This window comes from Sinocyclocheilus grahami, unplaced genomic scaffold, assembly GCF_001515645.1.
Source record: "Sinocyclocheilus grahami isolate Dianchi unplaced genomic scaffold, SAMN03320097.WGS_v1.1 scaffold710.1, whole genome shotgun sequence".
NCBI classification, from domain to species: Eukaryota; Metazoa; Chordata; class Actinopteri; order Cypriniformes; family Cyprinidae; genus Sinocyclocheilus; species Sinocyclocheilus grahami.
This window is the reverse complement of record NW_015505889.1, coordinates 466,747-488,425: the sequence shown is the minus strand read 5'-3', so window position 1 is coordinate 488,425 and position 21,679 is coordinate 466,747. Positions and strand designations below refer to the sequence as shown.

Below are 21,679 nucleotides of genomic sequence, written 5' to 3'. Positions count from 1 at the left end.
ATTTCCTTAAATCCCTTTTAATCATTTATTTCCTTTAATTAGAAAGAACATAACAGCCCTTCCCCACTCCAGTGTTCAGGACATGGTTATGGCTTTGAACTAACCCTTTAATCACAGCACACCAGGGGTCGCAAGTGTATTTTCTGGACTGTAATGTGTGTGTTTTATACTTACAAGCTTCTTTGAGTTTCTCCTTATCGTAGTGCAGAGCTTCATAATCATGCATGCTGATACGGCTCACTCTGATCCGTAATCGTTCTGGAAATGGCTGCTGACTGCTGGATGAAAAAAAAATTTCATAGAATTAAAAAAAAAAACATGCAAACACAAAAGATGTACAGCACAAAATGAAGCTTTTGATAACAGCTGTGTGTAACAGTGAGTATGCTGTCTTGGCTAGGTACAGTGTCACCACACTAATTAAATCTGTCTCCACTTCCGATATTTAGCTTTTTAAACGAGGTTTCATTACGGGCCTATCTGCCGTCGATACAATTCGTTCACCTCAAATCGGCCAAGTGTGAAATGAACAAAACCTGAGAGAGAGCGATTATCTAATTTAAGCAGGACTAAGCAAGCTTGTCTGTCCTTAGCAGCAATTTATGAGGGTAATATATTCACTTCAAGTGCCAAGGAAAAGAAATGAGACTGTGACAGTGAATAAATCACACTAAATTTTCACACTTTCAGTAACAGCTCAATAGAGAGACATCAATCCAGCAGTTTAACTTTCTGCTCACTCTGACTATTTTTTTTAAACATCAGCTCAAACCAAATAAATGTTTGTGTGTGTCTACATGCATTTTGGTGCTGCACCCTTTTAAAGAGCAGTCATGCTCTTTAAATCTCATTCAGAAATTGCAGACCGTTTCCTTCATATCACATACATACCCAGCTTTTTGCTATATACAGTGGTGGACGAAGTACACAAATCAAGTACTTGAGTAAAAGGTACAGATACTTATAATAAAATATTACTCCAGTAAAAGTAAAAGTACTCCTTTTTCAATTTTACTCGAGTGAAAGAACAAAAGTACTTGATTTTTTATGTACTTAAGTAAAAAAGTACTGATAGATAGATTTATTTAGCAATTTTATAAAGGCAACTTAATTTAAATTTATATTAGCACATATTTTTTATAATCCTATTGCTCAAAATACCAGGAATTTTCCCAAAATATCCACTATATGGAGTCGTCAAGATATATTTTTGTTGTTGATATTATGGACTACATTGACGAGAGTGATGTAGTAATGTTCACTATGAAGCCTACACTGCGATGTACCTGAGAGAAGACAGATTTGACCATCTGATTTTCACCAGTAAGAAAAAAATATTTTAAAGCTTGTTGTTTTGCAGAACATCACAGTTATATATGACATGAGAATAAAGCCTGAAGTTAGGAAGAACATTTTAAGGAAAATATAATTATATTTTCATAATGATTTTTTTTCTTCTCAAACCTTGTCTGTGGTGTAAAAAACACCTCTGGCCAAATGCCCCCAGAGTGCATCACTACCCACTTTGGTAATTACTGTAGTTACCATGTTCTGAACATCACATCCTTTATTTTCCCCCAGATGTAATCTATCTAGGTGGTTGAATAAAAATATTTGGACTTTATATCTAAAAATGACCTCAACTTTGCACCAGCAAGCTTGTTAGCTAGACAGTTAGCATCAGCTAACAATATTTACTTATTTTCAGTATGGTTATGAATAAATATTCTTATATGTCTACTCGGCTAGTTAATACAAACAATATAAAAATGTATACTGTTGATAAACAATATAAAAACAGACGTCACATAGGGCTAAATGCGTAGCATTTTAATAAAACTGATAACGTTATGACAGTGGGGAATATGAACGCGCATTAATTATTTTATTTAGTCTGTGCTATTTTAATGTTTCAGGTTTGTTTTTAACCTAAAATAGAGACACAGATGTTGATGTGTCTGCATTCAAGCATTTCAGTGGGCTTAAATAGATCAACCTTTACAGCAGATTTAGTTCCCAAACAACTGACAGTTTTGACCTAAATATGATTTTCAGTTACAATAATTAATCCTACAATTCGACATTAGTTCCTTTTAGCAGCATCAGACGCGCGCGCGCTCACAAGATCTCTCGGTTCTTACTTGTGAATTCAGTTCACTGGAGACTCGCACTAAACGGTTCATTTGAATCAGTGAGTTGTCGACTCGAGAAAAACTGCAACCGGTTCATTCTAATTCGTCAATTAATCGTTTGGTGCGATTTGCGAACCGATTTAAAAGGTTCATTGAAAAGAATCAGTTCGTTCTTGAATCAGACAGCGCTTCTGCGTCTCAGAGCACGTGATATGTTATAAGGAGTAACGATATGTTTTATGAAATGTAGTGAAGTAAAAACTACGATCTTATGCTTTGGAATGTAGTGAAGTAAAAGTAAAAGTTACTCAAAATAAAACGACTCCAGTAAAGTACAGATACTTGAAAAATGTACTTAAGTACAGTAACGAAGTAAAGCTACTCCCACCACTGGCTATACACCAGTACTGGTGATAACCGTGATATTTAATATCATGTTAATACTTCACAAGATAATATTGTAAATAATCCATCACCAGCTACTTTTGAAACCAGCGGCAATAACATATTACTACTGCCACACAAAATGTCACATCGTCGGAGATGACAGACGAAAGCAAGATACCGCAGTCGAGAAAAGTTGTCATGGTGTTAAAGGGGTCATATGATGCGATTTCAAGTTTTCCTTTCTCTTTGGAGTGTTACAAGCTCTTGGTGCATAAAGAAGATCTGTAAAGCTGCAAAGACTAAAGTCTCAAATCCAAAGAGATATTCTTTATAAAAGTTCAGAGTCAGCCACACCTACCTAAAACGGCTCGTTCTAACACGCCCCCACATGTCTACGTCACTATGTGGAAATATTAGCATAATGGCGCCCAAATGTGCACGCAAAGAAAGAAGGCGTGGTTTCAGGAACAGAAGTCGTGTTGATGCAGCCATGTCAGGGAGACGCTGTGTTTCAGTGAGAAAGCAAAAGCACTTTATTTGGCCTTCCGGAAGTAGATGCAATTAAGAATCATTGGTTAAGATTGATTTACAACAGAACAGCACAACCCAGCGATTATGGTAAGGGTACATTTCCGACGAGTGCTTGTGGTGTTCGGCCATCACAATGCACTGGGTCAGCTGGCCAATCAGAGCAGACTGCGCTTGTCAAAGGAGCAAAAACAGCATTCATCTTTTTGCCACGGTACCCTTGTAGTAAATATATATATATATATATATATATATGAATCGAGATGGCCATAATATACACACAGCATCCACATGTTGCACTCACTCATTGAGCAGTGGTATTGATGTGCGTCTCTTGGTCTTCTGCACCATGTTGGCCTGGTTTCTCAGGGAGATGTGAATAACAGATGGAGCTAGTTTGCAAGGCTCGCCATCCACCTGCATGGGGATTGACTTAAAGGTGGTGAGGGTGACTTCACGACACTGATTTAACCTCTCACCGTGACCTCCGACCTGCAGCGTAGCCTACAGTCATAAACAATACAGGGACTGTAAATTCACCAGTCGTACTATAAAAACTCACTTCAAACTAATTCAGGTAGTTGAAACATACCAGTGATGTCATCGTGAATCCAATGACCTCAATGCAGCCATCATCATGACGCTGAGGCTCAAAGTCATGATGCTCACTTGGATTGCCCCATGGCATAGTGCCCGCACAGTACCTGTGATTAATATGAACATCCAAACATGCAGATCTTCACACAGATTTATGTAGAACTGAAAATTCAGCTTTGCCATCACATGAATACATTTTTAAATACATTCAAATAGAAAACAGTTATTTTAAATTGTAAAAAAAAAAATCACAGTATTACAGTTTACTTCTTTCAAAAACATCTTACAGACTTACAGACAAATCACAGAAAATGATTTAGTGTGTTACCTGGGGATATTGAGGAAGACCAGGCATTGCAGCTTCAAATCCTGCACTTTAGAGGTCAAATCAGTGCCGTCACACTACAGAGAATGAGAAAGAGAAGAAAGTGGTATAAACTGAATACATCAGCAAAACAAACCAACAGTCAGCAGAAAAAAGGTTGCAACTCAGATTTAGGCACACTATCTCTCAGTGCTAAACCCCAAGAGGAAGAAATGCAAACAAACAAGCATGCAAAAAGACTTAGACTCAAACCTAAAAAAACACAGCATATTCATTTGCATTTCAAAACGCACACAGGCATACACACATATTTCCCCTCTTGTTCTGCACAAAGGGTTCTTTGTTTAGTTTATTTCCATACTTACCACCACTCTAATGTGTTTAGCCAGATCTTTGGAGCTGCCCATCAAGAAATCAGAAAACGCTGTCTGTAGAAAAAGGAAACATCATTTACATTTCAGTCTCCACCAACTCAGTGTCACATTTTTAATGTTGTGGTTAACGAAGGGGTTTTGGATCAATAAAGTTGTGATGTACCAGAAGCAGCGACAGATTCTCAGATACTCTCTGTATTGTGATGTACATTCAAGTTATTGAAAAGAAAGAAAATGTTGGGCAGGGACTTGTTTCTATGCATTGTTTATTGATTGGCAAATCAGAATGTTAGCTATAAGTTGACTGTAAGAAAGAGGTGGAGATAAGGTGGACTAAATGATTAGAGAAGCCAAGCATACTGGAAGATCCAGTTACAATATTCTGATTAAGAATTACAATGTCAAAACTTGAAAGAAAAAAAAAATGCATGGATGAATCATTCACAGTTAGATCAAATTGACAGGATGAAGTGAGCACTTTGTGAGGACTCTGCTGTTTGAGTTTATGTGCTTCACTTACCCCTGCATAGAACATTTTGTTTCTGAATCGGCTGTTAAATTTCTCAGGGTTGGCCTCTGAAGAGTAAGAGGACAAACCATAATTAATCTCAATTAGCACCAATAAATCTGACCTTGCAGAAGAAACTCAAGCCTTAACTTTTACACAGCCACTGTCTTGCTATTAAATAGTCACATTTATATGACAGAATAGTGGCTTTACACCAACCTCGGGATTCATGGAACTCTAAAGTCACATGAGCATCAAACCCAAGGCTGAAGTAATTATTGAAGATGTCCAAAGGGAGCTGTGGAGAAGAGAAACATCAATCACTCTTCAGCTGCTTACAGATACAAACAGAAACAGCACTGCAGGTGGAGCTCTTACTGTACCTTGTCTGTCACCTGCTCGTCTCTTTCCTCTGGCCCCGCCTCTGGGTTGGGCTTCACAATAAGATTCCATCGATCCAGCTGTACAATATTCCCATCCTCAACGTGAGATAGGATTTTACTCAGAGGTTCATCTGTGTAACCCTACATGCATACGGGTTGTACAAAATATGCCCATTCATCAAACCATTCTATAAATGGATGAGCAGACTATGCTACATGAATTACAATGAAATTTAGACTGATGTTTGGAATGAATGTGTCTGACTGTGCAGAGTTCAAACCGAAGGTCAACTCACCCCACCCCAGTTTAGCGTCCTAGCGAGGTCATTTCCCGTGCCCAAAGGAAGTACTGCCACAGCAGGAGAAGGGTTTAGCTGCAGCTGATCAAGAGCGGACAAAATCCAGCCCACCTGAGACAAAGAATCAGTTAACGTGAGTGTGTGTCTGTGTGTGTGTGTGTGTGTGTGTGTGTGTATTCGTGTGAGAGAGAGATAAAAGAAATGCTCAAAATGTTTAAAAAACAAAATCCATAAAAATCTAAATGTCCCTATCAGATACCCATACGGCTAAAATCATATAATACCTAAATAACAAACAAGTTAGAGTTAGATAACTTGTTTTGTAAAATCACATCAATTCTAGAGAACCTCACAGAAAAACACAGGAGAATATGAATATATGGAGAGTTTAACTCAGAAAACAGAAACTCGGCTGTTCAGCAGGATGTAAGACGACTGATGGGAAGGGTGGATTAAAACTCCTTATTTCAGTTGGGCTTAAGGCATTATTCCCAAACTTCTCTCTCATGGATCAAAGTCAGGGTATGAAATATGATTCCCCTTTAACACTCTTAATTACTCACACAAACGGATTACGGAGATGTGACAGCATGGGGTAAACCAGGACACACACATCAGCACTATATGTCAGAAAACTCCTCAAACACATGACTCATCTGAATAGTGAATAGTATTATGACTCGAGAGAATCATCTCTCACGCCGCTCACAGGCTGGGAGATAAGACTGCAGTGCCGCTTCCTTGCTGGAGGGGGTTCATAATTCCTACAGTATCCATTCGCCTAACAGCTACACTAGGTGATCACAGACTATTTCTTAGCAGATTATTTTGTCACATATAGACACGCACGCACACACACACACACACACACACACACACACACACACACACTCACTCACTCACCGTGCCATCCCCACCACAGGCCAAAATTCTCAAGTTGTGAACTTTGCGATACATCTCCAAGCTAAAACATATAAAAAGAATGAATATACATAAAAATATCAATCATCTTATTGAAACACATCATAACAATGGGACAGATAAGTATTGTTCTTCTGAAGCAGAGCTACCCTACGAACCGTGATGGAACTAACTGCTTTTGTTGATGAAAAGCTAATAAAAGCTGTTAAAGGGGATCGGATGACAAAAACATGGAACCCCCATTGTGAAGTATTCCACATGCAGGTACTGACCCTTCCTGAGGACCCCCCTGACTGAGATCAAAAACCTGCCGAGGGTTCAGACACCACAGAAAGGACTGGATGATTTTAGCTCCCTGAGAGAAGATGAGAGAGAACAGAGGGGGGAAAGTTGATATAGGTGATTATTATTTTTGTGTTTTATTTAATTATTATTAATATAATTAATACTAAATAATTACTTCTTATTTTCGCTATAGCATGTTATAATAATACCTGGTTTCCTCCACTCTTTGGGTTTACAAACACCAGCAGTGGCTTCAAGAGTTGAGAGGGAATAGGTCTCACAATGAAGGGCTTCCATCGAGCCTCCTGGAAAAGAAGAAAAAGAAAGTGACTGGGGTGAAGATGTAAATATCCCCCCCCAAAAAGTTGCTTATTTAATTGAATCATCCTCTGGGCAAACTAAACAATTACTTGGTTGTACTCATACCTCTGCTCCTTTCTTGCTGGATTTGCGTTTGAAAGATGTTCGTTTCTTCTTTTTGCTTGACTTTAGTGAGGACTACGATTAAAAAGTAGCACAACAACATTACAAAAGCACTCCACAGCGAAATCACAATCATTAGAAACACAATGGAAAACTACAGTACCTGTGGATGAAAAGATTTACATTTCAGCATAAAAATGCTCTCTGGTTCTATACAGTTTCTGAGCGTTTAAAATTAATGGAAAACACAGAACACAACTGCCATTTTTTTCTTTAAACTACTTATACTTATTCTAATTGAGTGCTGAACAAAGAATGCTGTCTCATACATTTTGTATGTTGGAGTTTTTAAACAATTCAAGAAGACAAAAACATTTCAGAACATAGTAAAACAGACCAGACCATTTCTTAAAAAATGTTTGAAAAAGTAATACTACACCACGATTTGAAAATGTGCAGAAATTGCAGCCAGAATGCCTTGGGGTTTGTACCGAAGGTGTTTACATCTCACGTTTTACATTTAATTTAGCCATAGAGATGCTGATAGCACTGCTTAATAATTTACACAGCCACCAAATTCAATTCTTTATCTAATTCGACTTGTGGATGTTTCCAATACAACTGCCCAACAATCCTAATAGAGAAGTAATGTGTAATACCTGAGGTCGGCGAACCCGTATGATCCAGGTAGGAGGTACTATAACGGCGGCATGTGCTCCTAATGAACACGGTTCTTCTATTTGCTGCAGCATAAAGCATGTCACCTTATTATGATACTGCAGACAGACAGAGAAAGAAAGGAAAGTTACACACATTTACATACTCTACAGTACGACAACACACTATTGCATATAGCCTGAGAGACTTACTGCTTGTTTGCACCAGGAGCAGCTAATGGCTACAATCTCTTTACTGTGAAAGGCAAATTTCTGCTGAAACCCCTGTAGGTGGAGATCAGATTCTGTCATAAACTTTAGTCTTCATTCATTAGGCTTTTGAAATGTACATGTAATATATGTAATGTCTCAAACAGATTATGTCTGAACACTTGTGATCTATTAGACCCACCTTTCCACACTGTTTGCATTTGCCCTCTTGTCTTCTCCGATGGACCCAGTGGTGTCGCACTATTGCTGGCTGTCATAAAAAAAAACACACACAAGACCTCATATAGCTGTGCCATTCACAGATTATGACAATCTGTGCTAAAAATGCCACATCAAACCAGTAATGTTGTGGGGTTATGCTGTGGGGCATCAAGATAAAATCTGAAGGAGAAGACAGCAGAACAGAAATCATGAGAACAGAAAACCTCTGGAGATGTATCCAAAATGTCTGTAAATGAGTTGAACGCCATGATGAAATGCCTGTGTGAGTGTTGGAAAATTAATACTTAAATACTTTGGGTACAAACTCCCTTAGAAATACCCATACGAAAGATCATTCAGATTTTTTTAAGTTATAAAAATTAAGTATAAATTAATTATATACGTTTTTGTAGTTTTAAGTTGTCTTTTAGGGTTAAGTGTTATAGTTTGGGCTTACACAATGTCTGTACCAGACGTGAGTGGCACAGATGTGACATGATTACAGAAAATGGAGCGAACTGTAATTCCCCTTATAATAACTATAATGCACTGTTCAGTTTCTGACACACTTCCCACACTTGCGTTACTTCAGAGAGTACAAACAGATTTGAAACTTTCGCACAATGTTCATTTATATACTAAATTTATTTGTGGATCATTATCTATTTGTTGTAAACACGAAAAAAATCTAATTTTAACTAACTAGTTAGTTTGTAGTAATTGTAATTAGATTTATTTTAAAACAAAAGAAATGCGCAAGCCCTCATTTAGCCAAGTAAAGGTGTGTGTGTGTGATACCTGTGTGATAGAGGTGTGCGCACTACATTTAGCTGCAGCACCTCTCATTTGCTCCAAAGCACGGCGACCTCTGAAAGCTCTGCGTCGCCAGGTATGCTAACCCACCAAGGCAAGATGGGAAACAAGGAAGAGACAGGGAACACAGAGGGAGCAGAAGTGCAATGGAGAGATAGGGATGATGAGACGTGGGATGGATTACAGCAGTGAGAGCAACAGAGGGGATGTGTAAAAAGGAAAACAGAGGGTAAAAAGGGTAAAAGAAAGATTTAAACAGCAAACAGCACCTGCCCCTAAAGTGTGTGTGTAAACAGTCTGGGGTCATTCAGACAGCTACTTATACATCTTAAACTTACAAATAACAATGAAGAAAATGAAGAACTTATTATCTTAATAATAAAAACGGTCTCTTAGCAGACTGCTGTTGGCTGTTTATATCGAGCTATGAAGGTTTTACAGCAATAAGTTTGACAGAATCGGAAAACAGGCAAAATGGGAGAGTTATTTTAAAAATAAAATAAAGAAGAGGAAAAGAAGAAACTCACTTCCCGGATGTTCCGTGAACCGGACTCCCTGAAAGATGGTTTACATCTGAAGTTTATCTGAAAGAAAATGAAAAAACCTTATTTTCTACAATACTATTCAGTATTGACCCTAATTTAAACCCTAAGAATCATACAGTAGCTCATCAAAACCACAAACTGATAGATTGTTTTCCAGAAAACAAGCTCAGATTTGGAGATTCCCAACTGAGCTCAATACTTCTAAAGAGGGAAAAATAAATTTTGGAATTTTAAAAGCGTATAAGAACAGAACAAACACCAGAAGCACCACTTGCCTTTAATTGCGCTTTTCCACTGCATGGTACGGCACGGTATGGCTAGGTACGGTTCACATTTGGGGGTGGGGGGTTCCACTGGGTACAGTACCTGGTACCTGGTACTTTTTTTTAGTACCACTTCGGTTGGGGTTTCAAGTGAACCGTACCGTTACCAAAACGCGACCTTTGCTGATCACTGATTGGCCGGAGAGAATTGTCACTACCTGCGTCACTGAACTTGCGACACAAACACAAAAGAACCGCTAGATTTAAATCAGCACAGCCAGCGAAGGATCGAACACAACTGTTTTGAACGAGCGCACCTTTTTTAACAACCAAAAAGTTTTGTTGTCTGTTGCGGAAGTACAGACGTTCCTCTCGTTGATAGCAGAGGAGCGGATCCAGCGAGAGCTTGATGGGGCGAACCGGAATGAAAGAGTTTTTTTTTTTTAGGAGTCGTGGTAGTAGAGGCGGCGCAACTATAACGACATGTGAATAATCCCGCCCACTCTAAAGCGGTACTGAACTGCAGTGGAAACACAAACCGTGCCGAGCCGAACCATGCCGTACCACGCAGTGGAAAAGCGCCATAAGTCTTCTCTGAGTTTGTTAAACTGATTAGTGTGTGAAGTATGATTAAAATCATCCCTGATCAAACATCATTTCACCACAATCAGCCCCACATTCCAGGCATAAACTGTTGAAGACACCAGCCAGATTCAATACTGAGCACACAGGATCTGTGCCTCCTGGATAAAATAAAACTCCACCAACCCGACACTGACTTGCCCAATCACACGGATAGTGGTTTAGGTACTAATAAGTAGGGGTGCTCAGATTGATCGGCTACCGATCACTATCGGCCGATAATCACGTTGGGATGTTTGATCTGCGGTCTCTATAAAGGCCGATCTCAAAAAAACTATCTCAAGCTGATGACGCTGCCGAGAGAGGTTTGGCATGACATGCAGCGGCACCGTCTCAATCTCTGTCCGCCCGGCCTGGGTGAAACAATTATAATGCTGAAGGTGAGGTACTCACCTTCATATTTCTTCATTAAATAACTTGTAAAGTAATTTGAAAACCTTGTGTGAGGCGTAATTTCACAAACAGCGTGAGTGAATCATCACTCTCTCTATATACATATATATGCAAATTTCTTCAAATCACCACACATCGTGTCTGTCTACAAGAGAGCTGCACACTGCACAGTTGACACAGGAATTGTCACTTGCACAATCGAGGCAGTGTCACAGTCACAAAATCGTCATCGTAAAGTTTATAAATTGCATTACTTTTTAATTCTTGCCAGTGTTTAACCATTCAGAGCTCGCACGCTCTCCTGGAGACCGTGCGTTCATGCACACTCGCAGCGCACACACATAATGCCAGGTTCACATTACTCCGTTTGCAGTGCGAATGTGGTGCGTATTTTTTCTGCGCTCATGTTAACAGATTAATAAAGCGTGCACACTGCACACAGTTGATGTCCAGCAGTGCGCTTCAGTAGCGGTGTGTCTGCAAAAGTGCAGAGATCGTTTCCGCACAGAGTCTATTGCTGCACTGCAAGCGCTGAATTAAAGTAACAAAAGTTTACTTTTTTGCAGTAAATATGTACATGGATTGACACGAAAATGTAGTAATTACACCATAAATGCATATTATTAAAGTCTACTGTGTTTCACAGTCAACACATATGGCTTTTTGGCTAGGTTTAAAGGAAAAGGAGCACTTTTAGATAAAAAAGGCAATAATAGATGGCACTCGTGCGTAGGAAAACAAAGTTCTTTATGAACCACAGGAATGCTTGTAATAAAGATTTCTGTGCAAAAGGAAAGGCTGACAGTTTATGTCAATGGTAAGTTTGTGATAACATAAGAAAAGTATTTTAAATGTTTTGCCACTTGCTTGAGCAACTTCATATATAAATCTAAAGTAAATGCAAAAGTAAAAAGCATTGAATAATGTGTTGCTTATATTTATTATGCTTAAACATGTCTGTGAAAGATTGTATTACTGTACCGTGTAAAAAAAAATAATTGCAATGCCGAAAAAGCATTTTCAGTGACAATGTTTGGATTTGAAATCAAAATAATGGATAAATGTTGTGTTTGTGGTAAACAGCCATGGATCAGTAGCGGACTCCTGTGAAAGCTGCTTTTCCTCTCACAAGAGTCACCTAAGAGGGGAATTCCCCCCATTTTCAAAAATGAAATTCAGGCCTGAATAAATGTCTAAAAATCCTGATTGGGGTATCACTATAAATAGTTATAAATGATAAAAAGAAGGCATTAAAAAGATCGGTATCGGTGATCGGTATCGGCAGATACTGCTTTCTATGATCGCCTCAAAAATCCTGATCGGAGCACCCCTACTAATAAGAAACGGAATATGTCTGGCAAGAAAACCTTTCTGAATTGCATGGTTAAACCAGATTTTGTCTTAACTTCAAACCAATTAAGTTGAAAAAAAAAAACATTTGAATGCCCCCTTCACAGGCTGGATGGACTGAGAGCTAAAGTGGCTCCAGATGTTAACAGGATTCTGTTATTTGGCTGTTCTAGGTTTATCAGGCCAGACAGTCACCAGTCTTTACTAAGATCAGATGTGTGAGTGATCCATTAGCCCCAGCCGAGTCGGAGAAAAAGCTAGAGAGTTTCTCACTCTGAATGATGGGTCTTTGAGAGGCACCTCATCAAGCCCCTCCCCTTGAGGTGGAGCATTCCAGTCCAATAACTGAAGGGAGGAACACGTATGGTCTGTGATGCAGTGTCAGATCATGACTCTACCTTTGTGTTTCCACTGGTAATGGCACTCACCTTTTCCAGCTGTTCAATGCAGATGGAGTGAACTACGATCTTGCAAGCAGCACACTTTTTCCGAGCAACAGACTTTTGCTGTGAAAACCAGGAAAAAGAGACATTAGATTTACTCTGACAGGTGATCTTCACTTGATATAAAATTTACAATCAAAAGAACTAAATCATGATTTAATGCACACAATTTGAAAGTTGAAATTATGCAATGCATTCTGCAAGCCAGCCACCAGAGGGTAGCATTACACGAAGAGAGAAAATATGAGTGAAAAAGAGAAATGTTCAATTGAGAGATTCTCTTTTCCCCCCTTTACCTTCCATCTATTTCTATATTCTCCATCACCATTTTGCTGTATATTATACAATCTGTTATTCTCTCGAATCTAAAATTTGCTGCATCTCACTTTCGCCCCACTATTTACTCTCCTCTGTTTACTCACTTTCACTTTTTCAACTTTAGTTAGTCTGTGATGTTGCCGTTTCAGCATAAAAAAAGATCTGCAAAGTTACAAAGCTCAAAGTCCACTTCAAAAGGAGATAATTTATTTAACAGAAATCACTTTTTAAAAACTACAACGAATGACTCGTTTGGACTACAATGCATATTTCCGGGATTTGATATATCACAAATATCGACGAATGGGACGAGACCTGGTTGAGCTGCACTAGAGAAGGCAATGAGTGTTATCACTACATCGGAGACATGCTTGCTTTTCCAAGGCAGACGAACTTAGAGTGGTTACAATCATCCAGGTTTAAATTGATTTGATTTTGATGCAATATTTACACTGAAGCTTGCAGGAGGCTATGGTAAGGGGCAGGACATTTCCCGACCAGGCGCCGAGTGGTGCCAATCACAACACACACTGACCCAGCTAACCAATCACAGCGCATTTCGTATTTCAGAAGGCGGGCCTTCATTTGATACAAGAACTATCCGAGCCGTTCATAACAGACAGTGGAGAGAGGTGTTGTAATAATGTAAAATATGTGAAAAATAATGTTTTTCAAACAACATGGTATGAGAGTCTGTTCTAGTACACCCCCAAAACAAAATCAAGACTTTGTAAAAGAGCATAATAGGACCCCTTTAAAGAGGGACATATACTGACATTCCTATCAAACACACACTCACCAGGGATTTGGCGTAACAGTGCTGTTCTCCGACGTAACAGAAGTCCCCAGAGACATTAGTCTCGAACCAGATGTGCTCTCCGTACAGAGCTGATTCCTGCTCAAATACAAAGCATCAAATTAAATGTGAAACCAGAGGAAGAAACTGTAGCTCTATCAAGAGTACAAAGAAGAGAGATCTGAAGTCTAGATTATTTGGGTTTGTGTTACTCACACTCCAGTCCACTGTGCTGCGGATTTCTCTGTCTGTTTCCCCCTTGGCCAACACTGCAGCACTGGGCTGGCATGAGAGGTGCTGGAGACCGGACTTGGCAATGGCCTTCCTACAAACAAACACAAAACAGAAAGGTTCCATAAAACATCAAGGAAAAATTATAAACAGTCAGAAACTCAATGTATAGCCCGGATCTACACATACACAAAGAAGAACAGTAAAAGTGTCAAACAAAACAAAAGATTCAGAGTACTGTTGTTTAACAGTGTGCGTCACATGTCAACCATAAAAAAGCAGAAGAGAGATATTTCAATGAAAGTAGAGAGTAAAAATGAATGAGAAACAGAAACATTGAAACTTTGTGTTCAGCTCAGCTGCACTCCAAACTGACACTCATAAAATAACCCACTGCTCTCAAACTCCACCAATCATATTTCTTGCATATACAATTCAAGGAATAGTTCACTATTGTTTCAAATTATCTGAAAGAATACAAGAGACAAAGTTCCTTACTAATCACATATATTGGAATTACTGTTGGAGTGCTAAGGCTAGCATTAAGGTCATTCACTTTGGGGTTGAAATTATGTAGTGCTGATAAAAAAATGTTTTTCCCCAAAAGCGACAAGAGAGACATGCTCTCACATACCCACAGCAACAAAAAGTGATAGCAAAGTCCAAATAGCTTCTGGTACAAACACACACATATTAAGACATACAGCTGTAGTTAGGGCTCTACATACGAGAGGAACGCACTCCATGTGTCAATCTGTGGGTTGTAGTATGTTTCCTGCAGTGTGGGTGAAAGACCGAGATCCGTCCAGCAAGGGGAGCTCGTCCTGTACAGTTCAACTGATCCTCGAGCTGCAAGAGAATTTCGCCTCCCTGCCCACAATCCACCTACATTAGACAGACCCTGTGCCTGACTGGTCCTACGGTAACGGCCGTACAGCCCATAAGAGGCTGGGCTCCGGTAAACGGCCTCAGCAGGAAGTAGGTGTGAGGAGTTTCGCCGCAGGCAACGTGGGGCACGGATGAGGGGGCGGGGCTGAATACTTTTTCCCGCCAACACACCCTGAGCCAACCACGTCATACACTTATCAGACTCTGACTCTAAGTCCATCCCTGCTTGCTTGTGCTCCTCCTGGCTACAGTCACTATCAGAGAGAGAGGAGTATTCTTCTGCACTCTTATTCTCAGTTTCGTGATCTTCACTCATTTGAACCACACTAGCCAGGAGCAGTGATGGGCCCAGGAGCTGGGCATAAATGCTACGGTGTTTGGCAGCCTGTCTCCGTCGGATAGCGAACCGTGGGGTCAGGCAGGCTGTTGCACCACTCGACCTCCTTCTGGTGAAGTGTCCTCTTCTGTGTTGAATGACTCCCGTCGGCACGTTGCTGGTTTGTAGCTGAGAGCTAGACCTGCGTCTCTGAGCCAGGCCAGCTGATGGCAGGCCCACGCTGGAGCGCCGGCGCGCTTTACTCACTGGAAGTGACACGCTGGAGCACCTGTGTCCGCTTGGCTCACAGGCTTTCCGTCTGAAACGCAGGCCAAACAATGCATCCATTGGACTCGGTGATAAGAGAAGACACTATATGCCACGACTGATGTCTTCCCCAGAGGATGCTGTGGGTGCAAGAGCGAGTCAGTCAGCGCACACAATACACAGACAACACACATGAACAAATCTGGTCCGACTGTCTCCATGAATGCAGTGCTATTCCTTTGACCTTTTTTGAAATAACAATGATGGGTTATGAGACCACCACTAATCACTCCAATCAGCTCTATTTAGTGCTATTCAATGCCAATCAACTCTATTCTTAAGTTCTCACCCGTGTGACTTATTTAGCAGCTCAGATGAAGCTGAAGAAAACCATCTAAATCCTCTGCATCCGAGTATCTGTCTGAATCGTAATCAAGAAAATGAAACCTCCTTTAATCAGCAATGCTACGTAACTGGACGACATACGATAACAATTGATTCAGGAGTATAATGTGGTCATGATATACCTGACTGCGCTCAGGTAACGTTACCTGGAGAAAGTGTATCTGACAGCGATATTTATAGAAGTCATCTCCGCTCTCACTCTTCACTCTTTCTGATCCCACAGAGAGACTTCTCAATAGTGCCCTTAAAGGGATAGTTTACCTAAAAATTATTTTTTTTTTTACTGAAATTACTATCATTGTATGGACATTAGACATTTTTTTAAATATCTTGTGTTTCGCAGAAAAAGAGTGTCATACATTTCTGCAAACACATTCAGCATATTTTCTACCAACAACGTCTGATGTGTTTACACTTTATACGGTGTGAGAAAAGCTACACTAAATCTCAATCTGAGCGGTCAGACTGAAACAGATTTCCAGAAAAGTGATTTGAATAGGATTTCAAACTACATATCAATATAGCTTGAAACGGTTTTGTAAAAATCATATTTCATGAGATTTTTTGCCATTCACACTTGCCAAAATATGATCCGATTCTTATCGGACATGCACAAAAATAGGATTTGGACTGACAGTCTGAACAAGGCCTTAAAACACAAAACACTAACTCCTTAAACACATTATCATAATCATAATGATATCCAGCTAAATATGTCAGAATAAACATGCTGTGGAACACTTAATGAATAAAATTAGATTAATGCTCATAAGACGTCTTTCTATTTAGCACATTCATATGAAAAGACCACCTACATTACTGTCCGATGAAACACAGTCTAGTATACGGTTACTCTATATTTAACAAGAGATAATAAAAACAGTGGAATCTAATGAAAAACTATTTTGTAATTAAACTCACAGACAAATGAAGTACTAGAGAGTATAAACAACGCTGGTTGTGAAAAAAGATGTGCATAACTCAAGCACCACAGTTTGATCTCGTTTGAAAAGAACTTTCATAAGTCATGCGAGCTCACAGGCCTGTTATTCGATTCCCACACTGTTAAAGGTCACCAGTGAGTAACTGTTTTTTCAAAAAATACACCACGACTGACACATTATTCTGCAATGCAAATAAACGATAAAGAAAAAAGTCACACTGTAAATATGCATTTTCCATAAACAGTCCGTGAATATAACCATGACACTGTCAGAGTTCAAGCAAGAATTTAAAGTGACAGTCAAGTGCTTTCCTGGTGGACGACACTAGTGCTTGTCTCTCATAATGTAATGAATAAAGGCTACAAAAGTATACTATAAAAGACTAATGCCTATTATATTGTACTGTCATAATAATGATGTCATGTGGCCTTCACAGGTTTATTCAGCAATTTAAAAATGCTTGGTGATTTAAGTTCACTGTTACCAAGTTCTAAAAATACTATTTAGTTCCTTAAGAAATTTGCTGAATAATCAGATGTGAAGATGACAGTGGCAGTACAATGTGTGTCTGTCTTTAATGTCACTCTTTGATTCTCATTGCTAAGGTCAGCAGAGGTGACAATTTTAAAATGTACCACTGTGTGAACTTGGGCTGGGTGATATGACGATATTATCGTATATCGACGATGTCTCGTAAGTATCGCGATGTCGATGTCAACAGTCAGGTAACAGACGATTATCGACATTATCGGAAAAAAATGACAAATGACAAACCTAGTAAGTTGCAAAAAATATTTTACATAGCCCCATAGTCACCATACAGGTCTTTTTGCATGCAAGGATGAAACTATTTAGTAGGAGGGTTGGGAATCGAAAAGCTATTCCAATTTTGGAAATGAGATTAGATGCATGAGGTCAGGAATTGAATTACTTCTTATAAAATAAAATTTCGATTCTGTTTCTTGATTTCTGTATGCGCATTTATTGTGATTTCAAAAGATTCAACTGCAAGAAGACGAAATAGAACTCGCTTCTGCACTCGCGCGCTGTTTTCTGTGCTGCACACACACACACACACACACACAAAGCGCACGCACTAAAGCCGCCTCTCACTGGACTGAGCTCTCTTTTTTGCATTCTTACACATTCGAATGGACAAATACACACAGAATTATATCAAAATATCCCATAAATACAATCGGTTATGTCGTAAAGAGTGAACTTAAAGAGTTGAGAAAAAAAACAAGGGTGTATTGGATCCGTGCATTGACAGCAGCCGCTGCCGCCAGTCATTAATGTTAATCAAAGAATGAAAGAAAAGAAAATCCCTCACTGATCTTGACTAAATCCCTTTTGTAACCTCAGTTTACATTTGATTTGCCTGTTGTTCCCCGCTGACTACTGTAATGGCAACGTGCATCTGTTTATGCGATTATTTTGGAGATGCTTTCCAATATAATTTATTCTTATTTAGGGTGTAGGCCTATTCTATTTTGATCTGCAGGTTAATAAAAGTTAAACAGAAAAAAAGACAAATAGTAGCACTGCATGCGTTTCTGAATATTTATTTAAACAGACTGTATAATGATGAAAACCCACAAACATGAGTTTGCTATAGTTAAAATACACAAATTCCTTCATAGCCTATTTATACAGCGCACATAGTGCCCAATTTTTACAGATTTTTTAAACAGTGTATACAGTATGTTTAATTAAGCTGAGATATAGCACTATAAATTCTTAATTCATTTGCGCTAACGGATGAAGACATTATAGTAGGTCTATATCTCAGCTCGCCCCTCAACATGCACGTGTTCGGAGTTTCAGCAGCCCAACACCGAATATTATATTGTGGCCGTTGTATTTTGATTCATTAAATAAAAATTATAATACAAAAATGAAATTGAAATTACCCTGCTTCTAAATAAATAAAGTATTATTTTTATCTAGTTAAAAACGGGCCAAAAGAGACCTCCGAACTATAAGGGGGCTTACCAGAAAGGGGAAAAAAACGTTTTTGCTCAAAATTCGTTTTTAATCCCTACATGATTTTAGTCATGTATGATAAATATCAAATAGCCTATGTTATAGCTTGACTACAAGTTTAAAAACAACGCTACAATTGTTATAATCAAGGAAATTACCATCATGAAATGTGTCTACACACGTGATAAAAGAAAGAGAAACATTGGAAATATGCATATTTTATTCAAGACGTTATTATATGACATCAACATGCATTTATCATTCTTACAATCCCCACCAGAATGTCCAACTTCACCATAATGACCTTAAAATTGGGATGAATTATTTTTCCTCAACAGTTCTCCTCACAAAACAAAATTCATTTCAAACACAAATTTGATAAGAACAGAGTGGAAATTATTAGCAACACCAAAATAACAGCAAAGCTAATATTTTCTGTTAGTTTAAGCACAAACTAAGAAAAGTATAACCAAACTTTAATGTGGCAATAATTAAGACCAAACTGAACCGGGTGGGGCTTGGGTAGATGATATTATCGGATATCGCAATATTTTTTAAGGCGATTATCAATAAGATATTTTTGACATATCGCCCAGCCTTAGTGTGAACTAAGCTCTGAGAGGAAACTGAGGTCAGTATGCAAGAACTGACAAAAGATAAAGAAATGTACTACTTGGCTTTGTGTGTTTGTGTGGTCTTTACTGTAAGTAGGTATGGGCCTGACTGAATTGCAGACTCCACTATCGACAGATTTATACACAGATTTCGAACTGTACCCCATTGCAATATTCCCTTTATACTGTTCATGTTTAAATCCAAACCAGTAAAATACAAACATATTTCCAGAGTATAGACTTTGCAAAGAGAAAGAGCTGTAATGGTAAAATGTCCAAACAAATAGTACAGATCTCCGTTACGGTGACCGTAGGTCTTTATGAGCATATCCTCATTATTTCCATCTCCTTTCCATCTCCTCAGCGTTTTCTATTTATGTGTTACAATGTTCCATGTCATTTTTATATGCATATTCACCCACTTTTACTTCTAATAAGAAAACATTGCCAGGTTTCATAATATATTTATGATAGTTTATGTTTACACAAACCACTAGCCTGTCCCAAATAATCCAAAATGTGTTGTTATATAATGAGCTGATATTTCATCTACTGTCATACTCCCGTACTATATCCACTGCACTGCACTCCAACAGAGGAACAGAGAAGTGGAGGCATAGAGAGAAAGAAAGCGTGGAGGGTCTGTTCAAAAAGCCGCCCCCGTGGCATACCTACAAACAGAGAGTGTTAACTTGCTTCAAGGGAAAAGACAGCTCAACACACCCAACTGTTATAGTGCTCAAAGGTCTGTGGGCTGAAGTCAGCAGAGAAAGAGAAGGGCGCGAGAGACTGGTAATTAGGTTTTGGTGACTCATGTAAGGTAAGGTTGTTAGACCAACTTGTAACTGGAAACTTGACTCATTAAACTAAAAAGCATGAGATGAATTCAAATAACACAAACTAAGTGCAGAAAGAACACAATGGTACTTATATTTTTAGCTCTGGGTCACAAAAACTCAGACAGGGTCGGCTACCTGGTGATACTCCAGAGAGACAGAGAGAGATACAAGAATTCTGCAACTGCTTTCTTACATTGTTCAGTGCACTTATACATTAGGGCTACACAATTTGGCCAAAACTTGTATTGTGATTATTTTGTCATACTACATACTGCAATTGACTTGACCTGCAAATGTAAACATTTAATCTTAATATGAAATCATCTCATATTGCTGCTGGTAAAACATCCATGCAAAAGAACAAAGAGACCACTCATTGATGCCAATAGAAAGAGATACTTTAAGTGCGTGGATATACTCTTTACAAGAACCTTCTCAGACCTTTTCAGTGTCCAAACTGAGCAGAGTGGGAAAAAATGTCTTTGCGTTTGCCATTTTCTCTTTGCCACAACTACACTCACACTGTTGTTTTTAGCAACCCAATCAATTTAAACATAATACTATAAAATAATATTTTTAATTATTATTAATTCTATTCACAATATTCATTAAAATGATTGTATTAAAATGATGATATTTTTTAATAATTCAACAGCCAGTTGTCAATTATTTCTTAAATATTTACGTCTTTAAGCAGTAAAACCTTTAAGCTTTTATTTTGGTGGAAAACCACAGGGGGACAATGCGTAATAAAACACGCAGCTCACAATGTCTGTCTGAATCCAGCTTTAGTGTAGCAGCATTTACTGTAAACTGAGCAGCTGAAAACACCTTTTACATGTGTGTAGCATATGATACAAACACAGAGCAGCACATCACTTTTTTTGTTTTGTTAAAAGTTAAGTGTTTTTTTTTTTTTGCTATCATCATTTGCTGTTCTAGGCTTTGCAGTTGTTCCTGACAAGATCCCCAGTTGTGAAAGGTATACTGTATCATATTATACTGTGGTTTTTGGTTTATGATTTAACGATATAAGGGTGATCTTGACATTTAAAGAAAGACGTTTGTTTAAAATGCTAGACCTTTTATTTGCTTCTCTAGGACCTGTCGTTCTTGATAAGGAGGAAGATGCTTATGCTGTTCAGTAGGGCTGTCAGTTTAACACGTTAACTTAATTAGTTATGAAAAAATAACACGATTAAAATATTTTAATGCAGTTAACGCACTGGCCCCGCCCCCAAACCTGTACATAATCTTACATTTCATACAGTAACTGACTGTTGACAAATATGATGCAGGGCAACAACCCCATAAACGAAGTAATGCCCTAAAATTCAAGATATTGGGACAAAAATGCCCCTGTATGAGTTTTTGTC

The 21,679-nt window shown here is 38.7% G+C and overlaps 1 protein-coding gene across 5 annotated transcripts in view; it reads right to left on the bottom strand.

Moving 5' to 3' along the window:
• dgkza (diacylglycerol kinase, zeta a) overlaps positions 1–21,679 on the bottom strand; it is a 127,629-nt gene that overhangs the window by 36,189 nt on the left and 69,761 nt on the right. For 2 of the 5 annotated variants that reach the window (XM_016244185.1, XM_016244186.1), the window contains exons 2-21: positions 14,030–14,138; positions 13,817–13,912; positions 12,685–12,762; positions 9,591–9,647; positions 8,231–8,299; positions 8,032–8,103; positions 7,822–7,938; positions 7,166–7,237; positions 6,949–7,044; positions 6,727–6,809; positions 6,437–6,497; positions 5,531–5,644; positions 5,235–5,375; positions 5,071–5,149; positions 4,864–4,919; positions 4,335–4,397; positions 3,973–4,046; positions 3,640–3,751; positions 3,352–3,551; positions 175–278 (exon numbers count right to left, since the gene is read on the bottom strand). In XM_016244185.1, coding sequence (XP_016099671.1) covers positions 175–278; positions 3,352–3,551; positions 3,640–3,751; positions 3,973–4,046; positions 4,335–4,397; positions 4,864–4,919; positions 5,071–5,149; positions 5,235–5,375; positions 5,531–5,644; positions 6,437–6,497; positions 6,727–6,809; positions 6,949–7,044; positions 7,166–7,237; positions 7,822–7,938; positions 8,032–8,103; positions 8,231–8,299; positions 9,591–9,647; positions 12,685–12,762; positions 13,817–13,912; positions 14,030–14,138 — 1,853 coding nt within the window. Of the gene's footprint in view, positions 1–174; positions 279–3,351; positions 3,552–3,639; positions 3,752–3,972; positions 4,047–4,334; positions 4,398–4,863; positions 4,920–5,070; positions 5,150–5,234; positions 5,376–5,530; positions 5,645–6,436; positions 6,498–6,726; positions 6,810–6,948; positions 7,045–7,165; positions 7,238–7,821; positions 7,939–8,031; positions 8,104–8,230; positions 8,300–9,048; positions 9,145–9,590; positions 9,648–12,529; positions 12,602–12,684; positions 12,763–13,816; positions 13,913–14,029; positions 14,139–14,772; positions 16,199–21,679 lie in introns of those variants that run through there. The other 3 variants (XM_016244182.1, XM_016244183.1, XM_016244184.1) reach the window with 3 other exon arrangements.